This window comes from Chroicocephalus ridibundus, chromosome 20, assembly GCF_963924245.1.
Source record: "Chroicocephalus ridibundus chromosome 20, bChrRid1.1, whole genome shotgun sequence".
Classification (NCBI taxonomy): Eukaryota; Metazoa; Chordata; class Aves; order Charadriiformes; family Laridae; genus Chroicocephalus; species Chroicocephalus ridibundus.
Window position 1 is genome coordinate 3,689,589 of NC_086303.1, and position 19,168 is coordinate 3,708,756.

The 19,168-nt window shown below is 53.8% G+C and overlaps 1 protein-coding gene across 4 annotated transcripts in view; it reads left to right on the plus strand.

Moving 5' to 3' along the window:
- The window catches only part of BAK1 (BCL2 antagonist/killer 1), a 16,820-nt gene extending 5,867 nt beyond the window's left edge, over window positions 1-10,953 (plus strand). Inside the window, exons 3-6 of one of the 4 annotated variants that reach the window (XM_063356528.1) lie at window positions 4,677-4,812; window positions 4,933-5,076; window positions 6,866-7,046; window positions 7,242-10,953. In XM_063356528.1, the coding sequence (XP_063212598.1) occupies window positions 4,677-4,812; window positions 4,933-5,076; window positions 6,866-7,046; window positions 7,242-7,346 (566 nt within the window). In that variant the 3' untranslated portion in view covers window positions 7,347-10,953. Of the gene's footprint in view, window positions 1-4,676; window positions 4,813-4,929; window positions 5,077-6,865 lie in introns of all 4 variants that reach the window. The other 3 variants (XM_063356525.1, XM_063356526.1, XM_063356524.1) reach the window with 3 other exon arrangements.
- The last annotated feature ends 8,215 nt before the right edge of the window (window positions 10,954-19,168 follow it).

Sequence of the window (19,168 nt, forward strand, 5' to 3'; positions counted from 1 at the left end):
ACTCTTGGCTGTACATGATGAAGAGGAGGAGCAACTTAGCTCATGCAAAGGGGAGCAAACGTTGCCGAAGGAGGAGGTGGGGGGCCCAGCACCAAGGGTGCTGAGCTGAGCTCAGAGAAGAGGGCTCATACTTCAGAAAATTAACCTTGCCCTCCCTCAGTTCTCAGCTGTAGCAGCGGGGTGGCGGCGCCTCCCTGTTCAGACATGCCACCAGGGTACACACACAGCTACGGGAACGGTTCGGGTAATTCCATGGAGGCTCAGATCTGGGGCACAAGCCATGGACGTGGCTGTCCTCACGCTTGCGGGTACCCATGCCAAATGCAGCTCAGCTCCCCTACGCTGCAGAGGGGCCAGTCTTCGGGATGAAAATATTGTTTGCGTGGTCACACTTTCCGCCTGTGTGGACCACGTTAGCTGGAATCCCAAAGCACTTCGTTGAGAAAGGTGATGTATCGCTGTATCTGCTCATTACTGAGAGGGAGAGAGACTTCACGCCCGAGGTGTCGGGGTTGTGCATGGAGAGCCCAGCCACCCTGAATCACAGTGTCAGACTGGCCATGGTTCTCTTCCTCAGATTGCCTGGGCTGCCTCATCTCTCTGCGTGTGTTTAACACTCACGTAACATACCTAGAGAGGTGTCAGATTTGGGCCTTGGTTGTTTGTCTTAGCTCTGGACTTCACGTTGCATGTGAAGCGAGTCCTGAACGGATAGATCGTTGCTTAGGGATGGCAGTCACGCATCTGTGAGCATCTCCACGTCTTCATCGCCAAGACCACCTGCAAAAGGAGTAGCAAAAACTGTGAGCTGCCTGTTTAAGCCTGCGTTCTCATACATTCTGCGGGGCAACCAAAACCACCTAAACATACTTTTCTCTTGTCTGGTGCCCACGCACTTCCTATCTCCAGCACAGACACAGAGTATTGGCCTTCCCGTTGAACAGCATCTCTCATCAATACGTGGCTTCAATTATTAAAAGAAAAAAAAAAAAAGTCATCCTTCGGATGGCTGTACTGGGAAATAACTGGTATGGAATTGCCTCATGACTCCTTTGTTCTGGCCTGCAAAGGATGCCCCAAAAATCTTTTATGAAAAGCTTGATGGGGGCAAAGGGAGATGCATTGCCAGAGCTGAGATGCCCACCCACCTCGGGCACGCACAGAGCACTGGGACCAGCCTCCCTTTCCAGTTTGGTAAATTAGCAAATACAGGAGAGGTCTCAGCTTGGGCAGCAAAATACCAGCGCAAAACCTTGCTGTAGCCCCCGGCCCCTGCTGCAAGCCTGTAGCTCTGGGTGTGTTGGTGGGACACCATTGAACATGAGAATTAAAGCAGGTTTCTTGAGTCCAGTCCAGAATCTGGGCCAGAGAATCTCCCTTATTGACAGAAGAATTTCTGTCTTAAAACCCAGGGCCTTTGCCCCTTAGCTCTGCAGGGAGGCTGTTGGAGGATATTGCTCCTCTTTTGGCTGGGATGGCAGTTTTCCCTTTCCCCGTTTAGGAGCTCTGCCCTTGGGTGCAAGCTGTGCAGGATGATGCCAGGACGACGCAGCGTCAGGTTGATGAGCCTTTGATGATCCTGGATTGCTGTTGACAGGCCATAGGTCTCACAAGGGGCTGCTTTCACCAGTGGAACCTAACCCAAATCCATTATCGCAGATACTGCTCATCCCACGCTTGAATTGCAACTACCACAAGTTAAGCTTCCCCTCGAGGCAGAACTCTCCGGAGACCGTTCTTGGTTCCCCGGAGCCGCCTTCTCCCTTCGGAGCCTGTTTCCAGGCTGGATATTTCCCCTCTGTGCAAACAGATGCACCTCTCAGTGTAGTTACCGCCTGTCTCCGGAGCTCGAAGGGGATGCTGCCAGGTTGCATCTGTCATTGTTACGGTCTGTAGCAGGGCTCTTTAGCTGTGACAAGGTCTGACGGATAACTTTGGGGAGACCCGCCAGCTTTTCCCCATAGCGCAGCTGCTCTGTGGGAGATGGGAACAGGGAGGAATCGAGGATCTTGCAGAGAAATGAGGATGTTGCGTGTTTGAGAATGGCTGGGGTCCGGTCAGTGTTGTCTACGGTGTGGATCCAGGCAAGAGGCTGGTGTTGGGGTAGGTCTGGTCTAGATGCTGAGGGTGACCTGGGGACCGAGGACGACAGCATCGCTGCTCCACGAAGCAGAAGCGGAGCAGGTCCTCCCTTGCAGTGTGGGGGTTCACAGCAGCTTGTGAGTCCCCCCAACACGGCCCTGACGATCCCACACGGAGCCCAAAGATCCCAGAGGAGCTCCAAACCGCTCTCCCCCTCTCCGCTGCTGGTACTGGGAGTCCACGAGGCAAATCTTCATCCAGATCCTCTTCCTTTGAGTGGGAGAGACCCAGAGATGGTCCAGGTGGGTTAGCACCTCAGGGAGGGGAAAAAGATGCATGTCCTCCTGCTCTCGTGTTACTAAAAATAGTGCCTGGGGTAATTAAAACCAGGGAATTTTTTGGTACGCTTATTTCCTCTTTTCTCCTCATGGTGTGTTTACCCGGCCTCTCACTGAAACTGTGAGTCAGTCGGTTTCGTTTTCTGGCTCTCGGTGGCGCGGTCGCTGGCTGCCCCGGCTCCTCCATGAGCTGGGATCTGTTTACCGCCAAATAAACCCGTTCCTGCAAAACAAAAAACAATCCCCTGAAAACACAGCGACCGGGGCTCGTTGTTCACCTTTATTTACCCAGCCCGAACTCAGTGTAACCCGAGTCTCTGCACGACAGGTCCTCTCCCTTCCCCGCACCCATCCGGGGCTGGGCCTGTCTCCCCGGAGCCGCACATGGGCCATGTCGATGTGACCATCTAGAAAAATGCTGTGACAAGTGGTGTGGCATGTTTTGGAGACTTGGATGCGGGGTTTTACGGAGCAGTGTTGCCGGGACAGCTGTGGCCACCAGGCCAGGTCCTCACATCTCTGCCCTGGGACGTTCTTGGAGCATCTCTGCATTGGAAACGCAATTTCCAGTGGCCAGAGAACAGCATCCACCACCATGGGGAGTGGATATACTGGGAAATGGTTTTAGCTGGGTTGGCTGCAGTGAGCTGCGTTACTGCTAGAGAGTGTTGCTGGTGCAGATGTGCTGATCTGTGGTGGGTCACCATCAGTCCTTGCAGGACGATCACCTAAAGCCATGGGTCCGCAGGGTCCTGCGCTTCTGACATCCCCAAGTAGCTCATTTACCTGGGCTTTGCGCCTCGTTTCATGTCTGTGAAGCTCCACCCTGAACGGTGATACCCTGTCAAAGGGGCAGGGGCCCTGATCTGTCCGTACCATTTCTGTCCCCTACAAATTTTTCACCTTAGAAGAGAAACTGGAAAGAACTGTGTTACTGGGACCTCGGGGGTGGCTTAGCTGGGCTGCTGGGGACTGGTGCTCTAGCCCAGATTGCTTCAAGCCAGCTGAAACCGTGCTCTAATCAGAGACATCCCGTGACAGACTGGGTACTTTCCCCAGGAGCAATGCAGCGCATGTGATAAGGTATCGGTCACCATGGGACCCGTGGGACTGAAACGCCTCGCCGGGGGCTCCCTGCTCCTGAGGGGGCAGGTCCTGGCCGTGTCCAGACCCCTTGCTCTTCCCCGAGGGGACGGGGGACACGCACGCAGGTCTGGAGCCGAGCAGGGACACGCTTGTCACGCTGGTTGTCCCTGACTCACTTCCTGCCCACCCAGAGCCGGGTTGGTTTTCGCGCGCTGTCGGGGCCGGGTGACGTTACTGCCCGGGCACGTTCCCCTGCTGAACCCCGAATACCTGCCGTGCCGAGCCCTGCGTGTTTACAAGAGCAGGGGAAGGAAGTTGTGGCACCCAAAATCAGCCCCAGCTTCCCCCCGCGACAGCCTCCCGCTCACCGCGCGATGGGCTTATTGCTTCCATGGGGATTTGTGAGCAGGGGATTTAGGTGTCTGCTCCCACCCGGTGGCAATGGGTGTGCTGGAGCAGGCGTTCAGTTCAGACTTACCGCCTGGCTGTTTGTCTGCTTTCAAGTGCAGGACAGGGAGTCACCAATCCGGGTTACGGTTTATGAGTTATTCAAAAGCTCTTCTCCTTTGTCTTCCTGCCAGCAGCCCGTGCAGAAGCTGCAAACCCTGCCCTGCCGTTGCCGGGCTGACGGGTGTACGTGAGACCAGCAATGTGCGATTGAATCAACAAGGAATTATACTAAAATGACCAATTTAACTTTTGTTCACCACGTCATTGCCAATGCCATGCGAGGGCACGGCCGGCGATGAGACTGAAAACCAAGGTTGTTTGCTGAGGGTTGATGGGCAGCGCTAGACGGAGCTTTGCCTCCAGTTTGGGTTTGGATCTGAGATTCCTGAACTCGTTTGTGCTGAGCGATGCCCGCAGGGAGAGGGGCTGGTACGCAGAGCGCGCTGCCAAGCGCAGGCGCTTGAACATCTGGTTTGTGTTGTGACAGTCCTGTAGCTGTCTCTTGCCAGAAAGGGATTCAGAAGGTGAGCCTGTGCCCCCAGGAACAAAGCCTGGCTTCAAAATTAACTAATTTTTGTTGGATTCTTTTTGCTTTACTGCAAAAGGACAGTGTTAATACAGCACAAATTTGGGCTGAAAACGAAGGATGGTCTCTTTCCAACTTGGGAAAGGGGGAAGACGAGCTGCTCCCTTGACTTTTCTTCCTCTTGCCTCTCACAGAAGACCAGGTGGTGGAGGAGACAGAAGAGGTGTTTCGGAGCTATGCCTTCTACCGCTACCAACAGGAGAGAGAGGAGAGAGGGGACGAAGTGCCCATGGACCCAGAGATAGTGGAGATTGAGCAGCATCTGGGCAGGTAAAACTCTGATAGCCAACTGTATGCACCTCCCTCAACCCCATCCCGAGCCAGGCTCCATTACAGACCCACCCCTCGGTCCTGCTGACCTGTCCATAACGCCGTCTTCCCTCTCAGCAGCACTGGGAGCCGGGTGGGAAGGCGCCTGGCCATCATCGGTGATGACATTAACGAGCGGTACGACGCCGAGTTTCGCTACATGCTGAAATCCTTGCAGCCCACCAAGGAGAACGCCTATGAGTACTTCACCAAAATAGCCTCCAGGTAAGGCCACCGGCTCCCTCAGCATGGGCTGGATGCCTTCTCCTGCAGAAGACCAGGGAAGGACAGGTCAGATGGGGTGCAACGCAGTTGGTTAAACCCTTGCCCCCACTCCGGAGCAGCTGTCTCCACGGCTGTGCCCCAGCACACAGACCCTGTCCATCCAACCTTCACCCACCGTCCCTGGGTTGAGCTCCCAACAAGCTCACCGTGACGGTTCCTGTGTTTTCTGCCTGTCTGCTCTTCTTCCTGCACACTGTCTGGACAGTCTTCACCTGACGATCATCTCACGGTCCTTGCATGAGCTGACCGGGGTCAGAAAGTCTGGGGGACATGCCTGGGAAGCCACGCGAATGTCCCAGCCCCCTTCCAGGGGTCCGACGAGCCCTGGACCAAGGCAGACCTGCCGCTGGTCCCACTGCTGCTTGCTTAGTAGCTGGGAAGTCCCCCTGAGTCAGGCTTTCAGAGGCACAAAGCAAACGCAGCTGCAGGCTGTGGGGAAGGGCAAGTACTCGCTGCCCTTGGTGTGATCCATGAGGAACAGGATGGGACTAATGCAGGATGGGGGATGCTCCACGGGCTCGCGGAGCCTGCAGGTGATGCACGGCCAACTCAAAACACAGCAACAGGGTGAAGAGCGAAGGCAAACGCGTGGACTGCCCTGAGGGACAGGCTTGGATCGAGGTGGCCATCAAGGGGTTCAGTCCTCACCCCTCTCTGTCTGTAGGAAAACCAAGACATTATGCCCAGGGTCATGCAGAAGAGCTCTGGCAGGGCCAGGAGAGAAGCTGGGATTCCCAGGCTCCCACTGATCCTCCAACCGTGCCTGGCTCCAGCACAGCCCCATCTGTCCCCAGGCACCCTTCACTCGGTGTTTGTTGTCTAACTGCTTCTCTTCTGTCCTCTTCCTGCTCCCCTCTCCTTGGGAAGCCACGCTGCGCTGTTTTCACCACTTTGCCAGCCTGAGGCGGTTAACGCGCCGCAAACAGGTAAATTAACCTCTGTCCCTCTCTTCGTGCTACCTGTTTCTCTGTTGTTCCTTCTTGGGCTCTAACTTCCCTCTCCCTCTGCCACCCGCATGGTGGCAGCTCCACGTCAAGGTTCTACGGAGAAGACAGTTCCTTCTGGCTGGGCACACAGGGACCGCCAGGAACAGGGCACAAGATTAAAACGCATGGCCTGAGTCTACTCTTTTAATTTTTTCCTTTTTTTTTTTCTCCTTTTTACTTGCTCTGCTGGAAACCAGAAAAAAACCCATCTTCAAAAGCCAGTCTAGATAAATCAGTGGCAAACCTGCAGACAGTGATGCAGTTTATGCCCACAGCAACCAAAACCTGGACGGGGAGCAGTAGGCATCGACCAGGCACATTTTGGAGCCCCCTCAGTCCTTGGGAGTATCAGTCTAAGGCAAGATCAGATCAGGTTTTGGTCTTGGAGGCATTTGTCTATGCAGGAAAAGGCAAAATCTTGTTCCAACATGCTTTATCCTTAGCTACATTTAAAGTTCCTTACCTCCAAGCACAAGCAAGGGATGCTTTGGGACAGGTGGGTGGTAGTTCTTGCTCCTGGCAGCACACATAGAGCTTGCTACAGCCTGATGGCTTCAACCACCACCAATTCCACCTTACCTTGTTCAATAACCTCGTCCATGAAAGCACAGGACCTCCGGGCACCTAATGTGGAGGACCAGTGCAGCATCCCCAGCCCTGCTCTCCTCGGGAGCCCATGGATGCAGAGACTAGGGAAGTCTCTGCCATGCAGTGATTTGACCAGACCATCGGCTTCGTTGCAGCTTGTTCGAGAGCGGCATTAACTGGGGCCGGGTGATTGCACTGCTGGGCTTTGGCTACCGCATGGCCATCTACGTCTACCAGCACGGCATCCCGGGTTTCCTCCGCCGCATCGCTCGCTACGTCGCCGAGTTCATGCTCCGGAACCGCATCGCCCAGTGGATCGCCCAGCAGGGAGGATGGGTGAGCCAGCGGGAGCGCGGGGCCATCCCGGGGGGATTTGGGGGTGAGGGGAGGCAGATGTGCTCCAACCAGTGGAAGGTGCAGCCTGGGGACAATGGCACTGCTGAGGCTGGTGGGGCCACCCAGCTGCAGGCAGAGCAGCAGCCCGGCCCAGGCAGATCTAACGTGCTCTGGTTATTCTCTGTTTCCCGTTAGGTGGCTGCACTCGATCTGGACAATGTTTACATGAAGTACATGCTGGTGGTGGTGGTCCTGGTCATGGTTGGGCATTTAGTGGTACGACGCTTCTTCAGGCCCTGACTGACATGGGGGCAGAGGCTGGGGGGGTCCGGCCAAGCTCTCTCTCAAATCTCTGCTGTGCATTGACGTCTCCCAAGAGAGGGGGGATTCAAGGAACCTCCGAGAGAGAGAGCAGCTTGGACCTGTGACCCTCCCGCTACGGAGGTACCACTCTGCCGTCTATGGAGACACCACCAGGGGCTATGGAGAGAAGCAGTTGGGGGTGGGAGGGGTTGGAAGGTTCAACTTTGCCTGTTTTATGCCTTGCTTAGCTGCTGAGGACAGACGCTGCTGTGACAGCCCTGGCATGCAGCAGTGAGGCAGGAGAACAGGCTCCTCTGGAGTCAAGAGTCTGGAGGAACAAATGCGTTGTTGTAATAACGCGTGTGCGTGTGTGTGTGTGTGTGTGTCTTGTCCCTCCCTGGGGCAAGTGCAGAGCTCCCCATTTGCTAACGGCTCTAGCCCAGGCCGTGCCTGCGTTTGAGGGAGGGATTGCAGCCTTGGTTGCTGCGATTGTTTGTAAGTCACTGAGGGGACAAGCCAGCGTCAGAAAGCCCATGTGGGGCTTGCTTTCACCTCCCCTCTGCTCCTGAGCCTTCTCTTCCCTTTTAACAAGCATCCTTACTCCTTTTGAAAGAAACATGCTGACTATCTGTCACCTGGCCGTGGATGGTGACACCTGGCAGCGCTGGCGGGCGGCTTTTCCCTGCCGCAGCCCAAACCTGGGGACCTGCAGCTCTCCCGGGGCTGATGCGGGTGCTGGGGTGCAGCCTCACAGCCCTCCGTCAGCTCAAAGCCTGCGTGCCGGCAGACCTCGGGAGCACCAGCAGCTTTCCAAACAATAAAAAGCTGTGGGGCGAGCAGAGGTCGGCGTGGGCAGCCTGCCTGCCCTCTCCCCGGTTTTGCTGGGGCTTCCGTTGATCAGACTTGGATGCTGGCAAAGGAGCAGCCCAGGTGAGACCAGTTGGTCTCCCTTGCTCTCAGTGGCAGGCACTGGAGTTGCATCCCATCCCTGCAACAGCCCTTTGCCTCCTGGGCTCAGCTGGGCAGGATGGTGCCCTGGAGAAGCCCAGGGCTGCAGTGGTTTAGAGCTGCCGGGACAGCAGGGGACAAACTCTTCTGGGCACGGTGTCTTTGGGAAGTGACTTCACCTTGTTCCGTTCATGACTTGAGCATGATCGTGGGGGAGGGAGGGAGGGAGGGAGGGAAGCAGGCTGCACTCTCCCATCCCCAATCTTTCTGACTTTTGCAAAACAGGGGGAGAGTCCCAGCGTGGACCGCAGGGTTTAGCTTTTTACTCCAGGTCACTCTGTAAGGCTTGAAACTGTGACTGGCCCTGTCTGAGCCAAACTCACCCTACTCCAGCATCACCCGTCTCAGGTCAGCCAGCTCAGGGAGGGAGCCAGAGGGACCTCGGAGGTTGGGAATGAGTGGTGGTCCTATGTCTGGGCTCCTCTCCTAACACAGAGAGAGCCCTTCTGGGCTGGAGCCTGGGACAATGGGAACAGCAAGAAGCTGAGCCCTCCTGCCCCCTGGGGTCCTTCCACCATGGCTGGAGCAGGGAACTCCCCTGGTATTGGGCTGGGTGACAACTGACAGTGCTCTGACTCGTCTCTGTGGGACGGGGATCGCTAAAGCGGGGCAGAGCCCAGCTCGCCCGCAGCCCTGCCTGGTGTCACCCCCTGCAGCCACCACCGGCACAGCCCCCGGAGGGTCAGAGGTCTTGAGAGCAGCCCATCTGCCCCTCTGCGACAAAGGCATTCCCCACAGCCATCTGCCTAACCTGTTTTTAAAATCCTCCAGTGTTGCCTCCCCCTATCACCGATTCCTAGCTTAATTTTACCTTCGTAGAGACTTGTTCCCCTCAGTGCCTATCCCTTGCTGCAGTTTAAGCTCGATACTACACGTCCTGTCCCAGCTCAGAGACAGGACACCTTACATCCTTTCTCCTTGCAGCTGCAGAGGCTTAGCAGGACCAGCCGTAATTTTTATAACACTTGTGTCCCTCCTGTTCCTGCGTCTCCTAACATAATAGCAAACCTTTCAGCTTATTTCCACAGCAGGGTCTTCCTGTGCTTATCATTTTGACCCTGACTGTTGCTGCAGTATCCCTTTCCCTGGTGGAGTGCCCTGGGCTGTGCTTAATAGAAAAGCATTAAAATATTTGCTGTAATATTCCTCTTCTATATAGCTCTGGTTTGGTTGCTTTACTTGTTTTATCTGTGCCAAGGGGCACAAAGTGCCAGGTGTTGTGGCCGTGCTGACTCTTTGAGCAGCTGAATGCCCACCTGAGGTCATTTGTCCCCTTACAGGTGTATTTCTTTGCATTTATCCACACGCAACTTCACTTACCATCGTGCCGCCTGTTCGCTGTCTTGACATCTCAAGACTCTTCTCCCATGTGAACCAGTCTAACCAATTTAGTAACGTCCGCAGTTTCCCAGCCCCATGCCTTACCTTCTTTTCTGGGTGAAAACACCACCAGATGGAGCCTTTTTGCCACGACGAAAATGAACTACTCATTGTTCTTTTCCTTTTCTCTTAATCGGCCACATTATTGACACGTCACTCTCCTCTAGGCTCGTTGTCTGGCTTGCTCGTGTCTCCAGCAGGACTTTTTCCAGAGGGCCATGGAAAGAAAACAGTACATCAGCTTTTATCCACTACTTCACCAACACACTCCAAGAACTCTAACCGATTAGAGAGAACTTTTGCTTGTAGAAAAAGCCATGCTGCTCGTAATTTATTCTCATCTTCCAGACGAGGTGTTTCACCTTGCAAACCAAATTCAGCTGTAAGGCCAGCAGACTTTAACTAAAGAACATTTTTCAGCTTTACGGTAGACGATCAAGCCTTAGTAAAATCTGTGATACCAGGACAGAGAAGGGAACTTTTAAAATAGGTGCTGTAGCAAAGGAAAGTTTCCATTTTGTCTGTTTTCTCAGGGGATTCGCGGGAAGGATTGTCTCAGGATATGGTCTCGCTCTGCTCTGGCCTCTCTCAGCCTTCCTGGTACTGGTTTCTACGTGGAAAAAAGCTTGAACTGGGAGGGCGAATGGGTGACTGGTCTGTAGTACTGTGTCCTGTCACTGGATGGCAACAGCCTTGCAGGCACAGCCACCGGGGCGCTGGCTCCGGGGGCAGAGAGGGGCTGAGCACCCACGGAAGGGGAAAAGCCACCTCTTTGTCCAGGCGACCTCGGTATCCATCAGCCATGGTCTGCACACCCAGAGCTGCGGGCGCTCTGCCCCACAGCAAAGGCTTGGTCACTGGTTTGTACTGGACTGCTGTTGGGGAAAGCGCGAGTGCTTTTGTGGGGGCAGGAGCAGGCTACAGCAGGGCTGGGTTTGCTCGGAGCAGACCAAGGTGAGGCGGGTTGTCCCTCCCCAGGAGCTGATGCTCTTCGTAGGGTTGGTGGCCCCTCTCTGGAGAGCCACGGCGGGTATCTACCTCGAAGCCCCACTCGGCAGAGTTTGGGCAGGGGGCCTGGACATGGTACCACCGGCCACCTCGACTATATGCAGAAGGCTTTTGCTCTGGGACTGGCAGTGCCAGGAGCCTTTTTTTTTTTTTTTTTTAAAAAAAAAAAGTACCTCTCTGCTCTAGAAAGTAAGAGCTCTAGAGAAAACTACATTCTTAGAATAACCCCAAACTTCCCGTACATTTCTGTAAGTCACCCTCTTTATTCTGTAGGGATAAAACCCTGAGCAACTACAACTTTTTTTTAAAATCAGAGTGAACTTTGTTTAACCACCAACCCAGTCCCATATTGGAGCTTGTACAAAAGCAAGCCCATCTGATGCACTGAACAGCAGGTCCTCCCTGCTGCTACCTTCCTAGCCACCATGGTGCTACCGGGGATGACAGCCCCCAGGGCTTGGGCTTCTTCCCCTGCTAAGGGAAAGAGAGGTGGGAAGCCCTCAATGGGAAAACGAAGGCAGAAGTTGAGGAGAAGGCTGGTCACAAAGAGAGGATTGTTCACTGAATCATTTGGGTTGGAAGGAAAGGCTCACCCCCACTCAAAGCAAGGCTACCTAAAAATCACTGCGGGGTTTGGTGGAGAGCTGCTGGGCAAGCGTGCCGTTTTTCTCGCATCAGAGGGGGGATCGGCTCGCTCTGGTGCTCACAGCTTAGCTGCACCCACTGGTGCCAGCGCCTGCCTGGCCCGCTCTCCCCTAGACGGAGGAGGGAGAGGAACCAAGGAAAGGCTTGTGCTATTTCCCTTCTCCATCCAACCCCAAGGTCAACAGATGGGGTGGTTTCAGCATCGCGGTGCTCAATGAAAGCCGAGATGCACCCAGAAGTAGCAGAGAGGGGTGCAGGCTGTCCAGGTACTGGTGCCAGTCCCCTGGGCTGGAGGAACCCTACGTGGATGTACGTTAGGGCTAATTGCAGCCCCGCTCGAGGCCACGAGCTCTGCTCCGTGGTTCCTTGTGCCTCTCCGCTGGCTCCCAACATACCAAGGGGTGCAGAGAGGAGAGAGGGGTTCCTTTTGGTGAGGATTTCCTTGCGCAAGAGGCTGCCCCAGGAGAGGTGTGAAGGGAACGTAGCACATGGAGTAGTCCAGGCAGAAAACTCTTGGTTCAAGCAGAAGCACGCGTGTTTGGGAGAGCGGGCAGAGGAATTTCATTCAGAAGGTTATAACGGGTACATAAAAGAGGGGTGAGAGGCTGAAGGCCGAGTCTCATTTACTGAGCCTCTTTGAGAGCAGTTTTTACTGCTACCCTCTCCCAGCCCTTTCCTTCTGGATGGAGGAATCTGCCTGAGCTATCGGTTCGCTTGTCAGAGGCACCTCTCCCTTCTCGCCGTTCCTCATGCTGCGAGCCAATGCCCCAGCCATCCCTGCCGAACCTCAAGCACCGCAGGGTCCGGGCTGGCAGGGGCCAGCGCTCCCCAGAGAGACCAGTCCCTTCATGGTCAGACTGGTGGCAGCCTTCTGTGAAGCTCTGTGTGATGGGTTTTACATGTATACTTGAAGCCACACTATCACTGTCCATTCTGGTTCTTCCTTGCCTTTTTGCCCAGTATCAAGGCACACGGAGTTTCACACGGCTCCTTCCCCAGCTCCTTTCCCCATCCCTCCAGGAAGCCCCAGTCTCTCCCAGCACTGCAGGAAGGGGATGGGGTACATGATGGAGCAATAGAGCATGCTTTGCACTGACTCTGGAGGGGAGGGACTGGCAAACGCCTTTTCTTTCCAGGGGGAGGAGGAGAGGAAGACCACAGGTGGTCCCAGCAGGGAGATGGGGAACAAGCCTTGTCTGCAGACCAGCTTTTCCCCAGTGCAGGCAAAGAGTTGCTTTTACCTAAAAAAAACAACCAACCCCATTTCTTTCACAAATATTCTGTTTTAAAATGATGTAAAATATATGTATATGAAAATAAAAAATGGTACTTGCAATGCAAACTCCTTTCCTGGCTGTGTTGAGGGTTTTCTTCCAGAAGCTGTACTCCTTGGTGGGGTGCTTTGGGTTTCTCTTGGGTGCATTATAAGTTCCCCTGCACAAACTTGCACAAGCTGTTTGGTCTCAGTTGCCCCATTAGTTTAAGGATATCAGGCCTTCTTGCACTTTTTCTAGCCTGAAGAGCTAGAAAATAGGAGAGAAATCCACAGCAGAAGCTTGCTTTGCCATGCCTGAGAAATAGCGCCTTAGCAAACACCGCAGGGCTGAAGAAGAGCGGCGGCGGTAATCTGCTGTCTGATCAGCTGTTCAACCTGCCCGGAGTTAAGGATCTTATCTCTGATGTGTCTGCACCTCCCTAGCAGGAAACGATAAGGATAGGAAATTGCAAAGGAAAAAAAATCCATTACAGAGGAGTGTAACAGGGTTTTCAGCTGCCATAAAACACTCCAGCAAACGAAAGGGAAACGCGTGTTCTTATCAGAAACACCCTACGTGTACAAGATGGGGAGATGCTCTGGGATGACAGAGCACCTCCTGCTAGCCAGCAGCTCCGGCTGACTGCACAGAGAGCTCACGTTGCTAACCAGAGCCAGGGGTGGCAAAAAGACGGGAAACGGGCTCCTGCAACAGCCGGCGCCCTGGGCTGCCGCTCCCAAACGCCGGCCCAGATCCCCAGGCTACAGCACTTTCAGCTGCGCTTTTTTTTTCCACACACCAAGACAGGACACAACCTTATACCAAGCTGCCCTCCCTTTCCAGCGCTGCTCGCCTTTGCTCAGAGACAAACCCCGCTGCTTACCTGGCTTCTCACCCCCGCAGGACCAGTCTGGATACCGGCTTCCCCCAACCATTCCTACTGATGCTGCAGGGCTCCAGCCGCGTCTGTAATGGGTAAAGCAGCAGGTGATGGTGAGGGACAGGCTGCTTTAATACCACTGCCTGGGGTGTGACAGCTGGGACTGGGTGCCTTGTTAATGAGCTTGTCTCACTAATAGGCAGGGACAAACCCCACCTGTGCTAATGGCCCCCAAGCCACCCCCGCCTGCAGCTGCTTCTGCTGATGCCGTCCCACCTCCATCACTGGTCACCGCAGCTCTCGCTTTTGGGGCTGGGGGAACACCCCCTTGGAGCCCCAGTCTCTTGGTCACTGGTTGTGGTGGGGCAGGGGAGATGTTGTCTCCATGGGTCCTTGCTGATGGACGTGGAGCATCTTTCCAGTTCCCCTGTCCCCACCCTCGACATACTGCTGCTGTTCTGGCTGAGGAAAGGAGGGGACGGGCAGCGCAGGGTTTGTGGTTACTGTAGGACTCTGCGGTGTAACAGGGGTGGCTTTACAACGGGGGTGGCTTTACAACAGGGGTGGCTCTGCCTTGCCAGCCTGCAGAGCAGCGCGGCTGTCATCGCTCAGCCAGCTCTGCGACGAATCCAAGTGACTCCACAGCTCTCAGCCGCGGCTCTGTCCCGTCCCACGTCATGGCAAACGCGTCTGTCGTTCCACCGGAGCAGTGACGGCTTCGTGCCGTTACCCGTCACGCAGCCCGGGTGCCTGGATCTGCAGTCGGTGAAAGCGAGGGGGGAGAGGTGGAGGGCGGGATGCTCTGGGACCAGACGGTGCCGGAGGGTCTGAACCCAGGCCGTGCCCGTTTTCTGCAGAATTAATCCTGGGGAATGTGTACGGGAGAAGGAGAGGAGCTGAAGGCTCCGGTTATAAATTGCTGTAGAAGGAATGGGGGGCTCAGGCTTTCCACACAATGAGCCAGTAGCAGATTAAGCATCGGAATTTAAATAAATATTTACCCTCCGGTTCCCGGTCTCTATAAATAGCCGGTCTCTATAAATAGCCGTATGACACAGTTGCCAGTTGGTACTTTGGGATCGCTGCAGTGAGATTCGAGTCCGAGGAGAACATTCCCGGTCCCACAATTTTCACAGTTTCCACACAGCTGGCTGACCTGACACTGCACCCAAACCCCGGCTGCCGAGCTCTGTCCCTTGCGTCACCCGCTCCCTGGGCAAGTAAAGGTTAAATTTTAACACAAGATAAATGGCCCTAATTAAAGAGCCAGCTGCTCCTGTAATCCACTTTGTGTCCTGCCCCAAAACCAGATCAAGCTCCTAATTAAATTACCCAAAAAAAATTATAAAAATTAAGGCCACAATATTATTGAAGTATTTGCCTTTGGCCATTCAAATAGAATTGACCCTAAACCAGAACCCAAGATCTGGTAGCAATCTAAACCTTGATCTGGTATTTGAGACAAGTACCTTATCCCTAAAACTGGGTCAAACTCTGAACCACCCTGAACTTTGCGGAAATAAATGTTTTTCTAGCTAATTTCCAGGCTATGAAATGAGAGTGGGCAGGAGCTGGGAAATCACACTTCTTTTTTTTTTATCGTCTTAATTTTTTCAATAGAAATCCTCCGCTCCCCGACAGGTTTGCCTTCATTTGGCGTGTGTTTGAAGATTCGCAGCCCCTGGCTAAGATTCAGCACGCTGTCGTTGCAATGTCAGGGCCACGCGTCCTCCCAGGGGCTTGTTCCCATCCATTCATCTCACGCGTCGTTTCTATCGCTGATATCTGGGATTCCACATGGGACCTGGCGGCGTTGGCGCAGACGAATTGAAGGAAGCAGACTTTGATCTCCCGGCTGAAAGGGGAACACGTGCAGCAATAAACCCCCGTGATTGACATGAACTGGCACCGGCACCTCCGACAGCAGGAGCGCCGCCGTGACAATAGCTTGCAGCAAACAGTTTGCTAAGCCGCTGTTTTTCTTCCATTCTGTGAATTGGCAGCCAGAGATGCGGATCCTTCTCCAATTTATTCCTTATTCCCAGATCTCCCCGACTTTCCCTGAACGATCGCCCTGAATGGTGGTGGTTTGGGTGGGTTCAAGAGAAGACGGGTCCGTCTATCCGTTCGAGCACGGGGCGAGGTGAGCTCCTTCCAGCAGACGTGACCGTTGTGACACGGGTGAAGTTGAGCTCTGCTTTCCTGGCAGTCGCACGGCTTTCTGGATCAAAGCTGGAGTCCGTCCAGATATCAGGAGCTCCGGCGGAGCAATTTCACGTCTGCACTCAATATACCATTCAGACATACCCCTACCATCAGATGGCTGCGGGGAATGCTGCAGTAATTCAATGCCCTCGGACAGATCTGTGTTCTAAAGCAGGAACCTCTTCTGTTATGGTTAGAAGACCTGATTCAGCACAAAGCAAGCAATAAATTCAGTTTTCCACTTACACCGGTCATCGAAGGAGACCAAACCATAACCCTGTCTTTTTATACGAGTCGCATTTCTAACTCAGAGCTCCCTCTCCCCAAAGATGCCCTCAGCTTTGCTTGAACTGTGGCTCTGCCCAACAACGTGGTCACCAGAATAGCCACGGGAAGCACCCTGGCCTTTACCATGTGCTGATTGTGCTCCTCTGGGGGGATTTACACCCAGGATTTAGGTTGGGGTTGTTCTACACTTACTCTGCAGAACCTGGACCAAAGGTCAGAATGCTGAAACTGGATGAGGTCTCGGTGGCTCGTGTGACACCCGCTTTGCACTCCAGGGCAGCACAAGACGTTTCACAGCCCTTTTTTCCCTGCGATCTTCTTGCAAAAATCCGCAGCTAAACAATGACAACACAGGCCGCGACCACGGCTCGGCTGCATTTCCTTAAAAATAAAGCAATCCCACCATCAAAGCACCAAGCAGCAAGGCTTTGCCAAGGCAGCTTTCTAAGAAAAAAATGAGTCATTTTTAGCCGCTGGCACACACGAGTGAGGGAAAGGCAGACCCATAAAGACAGCAAAATTCTGGCAATCTGGAGCTTGTTCAGACTGTGAGCCTTGCCTTTACAGCAACTCGTAGCTGCTCATTTTGTGATTTACTCCTGCTGCGTCCCCGTCCTCGTTACTCCCCGACGCAGGTGTTGTCAGGGGAGAACTGAGCACCATTCCCAGCAGAAGCGGGGAGCTCCATCCCTTCTGGACTTTGCAGCCGGCAACTCCTCTGCTGCTGGATGGAAAAAAACGTGCTCCCGCAGAGGATTCTGCTGTGGCAAGTTCGTGTGGACCATCGTGCCAAGGGTAAAGGCACCCCAGTAAGAACCACTCCACTTGCTGAGGAACTCACCTGAAAAGCCACCGGAGGACATCAGGAATGGGCGCCGCCTTTCTCCTGGGACCCACTTGGTGGCCCTACCTGGAAGGTGCTCAGATGTGAAGCATCTGCTCTCCATCACATCCGGAGCGGGTGCTGCAAGAGGCAATGGTCACTTGACTCACACATCTCTACAACTGGGGGGGGGAAAGAAATTAAAAAAGACAGGCTTGTAAGGACTCACTCACAAAATAAGAATAACAGCAAGGTTAGAGCTGTTAACGCAAGAAAATGATGTGCACTTCAGGTCAAATAAATGAAACCCCCCCCCACATTCGTCACATCTTCCAAATGTGGTTTCTCTTCCTTTAATAAAACCTTGGCTTTCTGCGGAATCTTTACCTTTATTTTCCCTTTGCTAGGAATTCCCTCTGGCCCCTGTGTTCTTTCACCTTTTCATTTTCTATTTCTGCTACGACTGAAGGAACACAGAAGACAAGCGTAGTTTTTCTCCTAACAAAAACTTCTCCGAGCATTGTTTTGATGCATTTTGTCAGATTCTCAGCAAAACTACTTAGACCAAAAAAAAGCAGTCACTGAAATTTCCCCTGCTAGTAAAAAGGGCATTTCCGTTAAAAGAAACACAAAAAAACTTTTATATAAGTTTTTCAGACAATCTAATCTTGGCCTGAACTGGAAAAAGAGTCAATAAATGGCGATGTAGAGGTAACGTTTCTTCCCAGGTCATGTGGAAGCCTTGAATTAATAAATTAGGGTGGAAGACATCCCCGCCCCCGCCCCCCCCCCAAAGATCCAAGAAAATTGGTCCCTTTCTTCTTCATAATCACCAGCAATAAAAACATTGCAGGTTGATTAATGCCTTCCCTAATCGCAAGACGAGTCTTGTTCTCAGGTTTGTGCTTCCCCAGCCCTGGGCGAGCCAAGGGCTTGACGGACCCCCTCAGACTTGGAAGATCCCTTGGGAAGGAGCCTGCCCTCCTCTGGCTGCATTGGCGGGAGGGGAAGGCAGGTCCCAAATATCAGTGATGCTGGGAGGGCTGGAGCCCCTCTGCTGTGGGGACAGGCTGAGAGAGCTGGGGGGGTTCAGCCTGGAGAAGAGAAGGCTCCGGGGAGACCTTCCAGCCCCTTCCAGTCCCTAAAGGGGCTCCAGGAAAGCCAGGGAGGGACTCTGGAGCAGGGAGGGGAGCCATGGGATGAGGGGGAACAGATTTACACTGGAAGAGGGGAGATTGAGATCGGATATTGGGAAGAAATTCTTTGCTGTGAGGGCGGTGAGCCCCTGGCCCAGGTTGCCCAGAGAAGCTGTGGCTGCCCCATCCCTGGAGGGGTTCAAGGCCAGGTTGGACGGGGCTTGGAGCAACCTGGGCTGGTGGGAGGTGTCCCTGCCCAGGGCAGGGGGTGGCACGGGGTGGGCTTTAAGGTCCCTTCCAACCCAAACCATTCTAGGATTCTATGAAATGCCAGGCAGGAGGCTGAGCTCGCCGGAGGGGTGCAGGAAAGGGTTACACCATCCTGCTCCAGGAATAAGAGGCATCCCGTCCTCTGGAGTTCACCATTCGATGCCTATTGCTGGTGCTTGCCTTCCTTTCCCACTTCACTACCCGAACCCGCTGGGTGGGGAAATATCCGAGAACTTTTCTTACAGTTGCAAAAAAGCCACAGCTAAAGGTCCCGAGGTTACCTGCTGCTTTTTTAAGACCTCAGGGAGGTACGTGCTGCCCCCTCAGTTTCTGGCTTTCCTCTGAAAGAACCAGCACGAAAAACCTCTCCCCAGTTTTTTCGTGACTGGTGAACATCAGGCCCCGACTACAAAGCCTTTCCCGGCTGGAAATCTGCACCACTGTAATTTAGGGCACATCAGCACATGAAAGTGAACTTGATTTAAGTGAGAGCATCACTTGAAACTGCAATAGCCTTTCTCAATTAACTCTGCATGTAGGAAAGACCTTGAAACGCATTTTAAACTGCTATATTAAGGCATTATAAAATCCTTTGTGAACGCTATTATTCTGGCTCACTTTAAACCTGATCCCCCAATCTGACATTAATACAAGGGTTGCGACCACGACTTGGTAAAGCAGAAGCAGCTGAGTTGTGATAACAATAAACCTGCTGCAATATAACACCCTGCCAGTGACTTGGTACCATTTTGGGGTCTTTTTTTTGTTTGTTTTCCGAGGCAAGGGCTAAGTCCTCGGACAAAAACCCAGCACATCCCCAGGGACCATCCCGGCAGCGCCAGGAGCTCAGCATCCCGCCGGGCGCTGGGCAATATGAGGGGACAACATGGCACAGCAAGGTCAGGGGCACCAGAGCCACT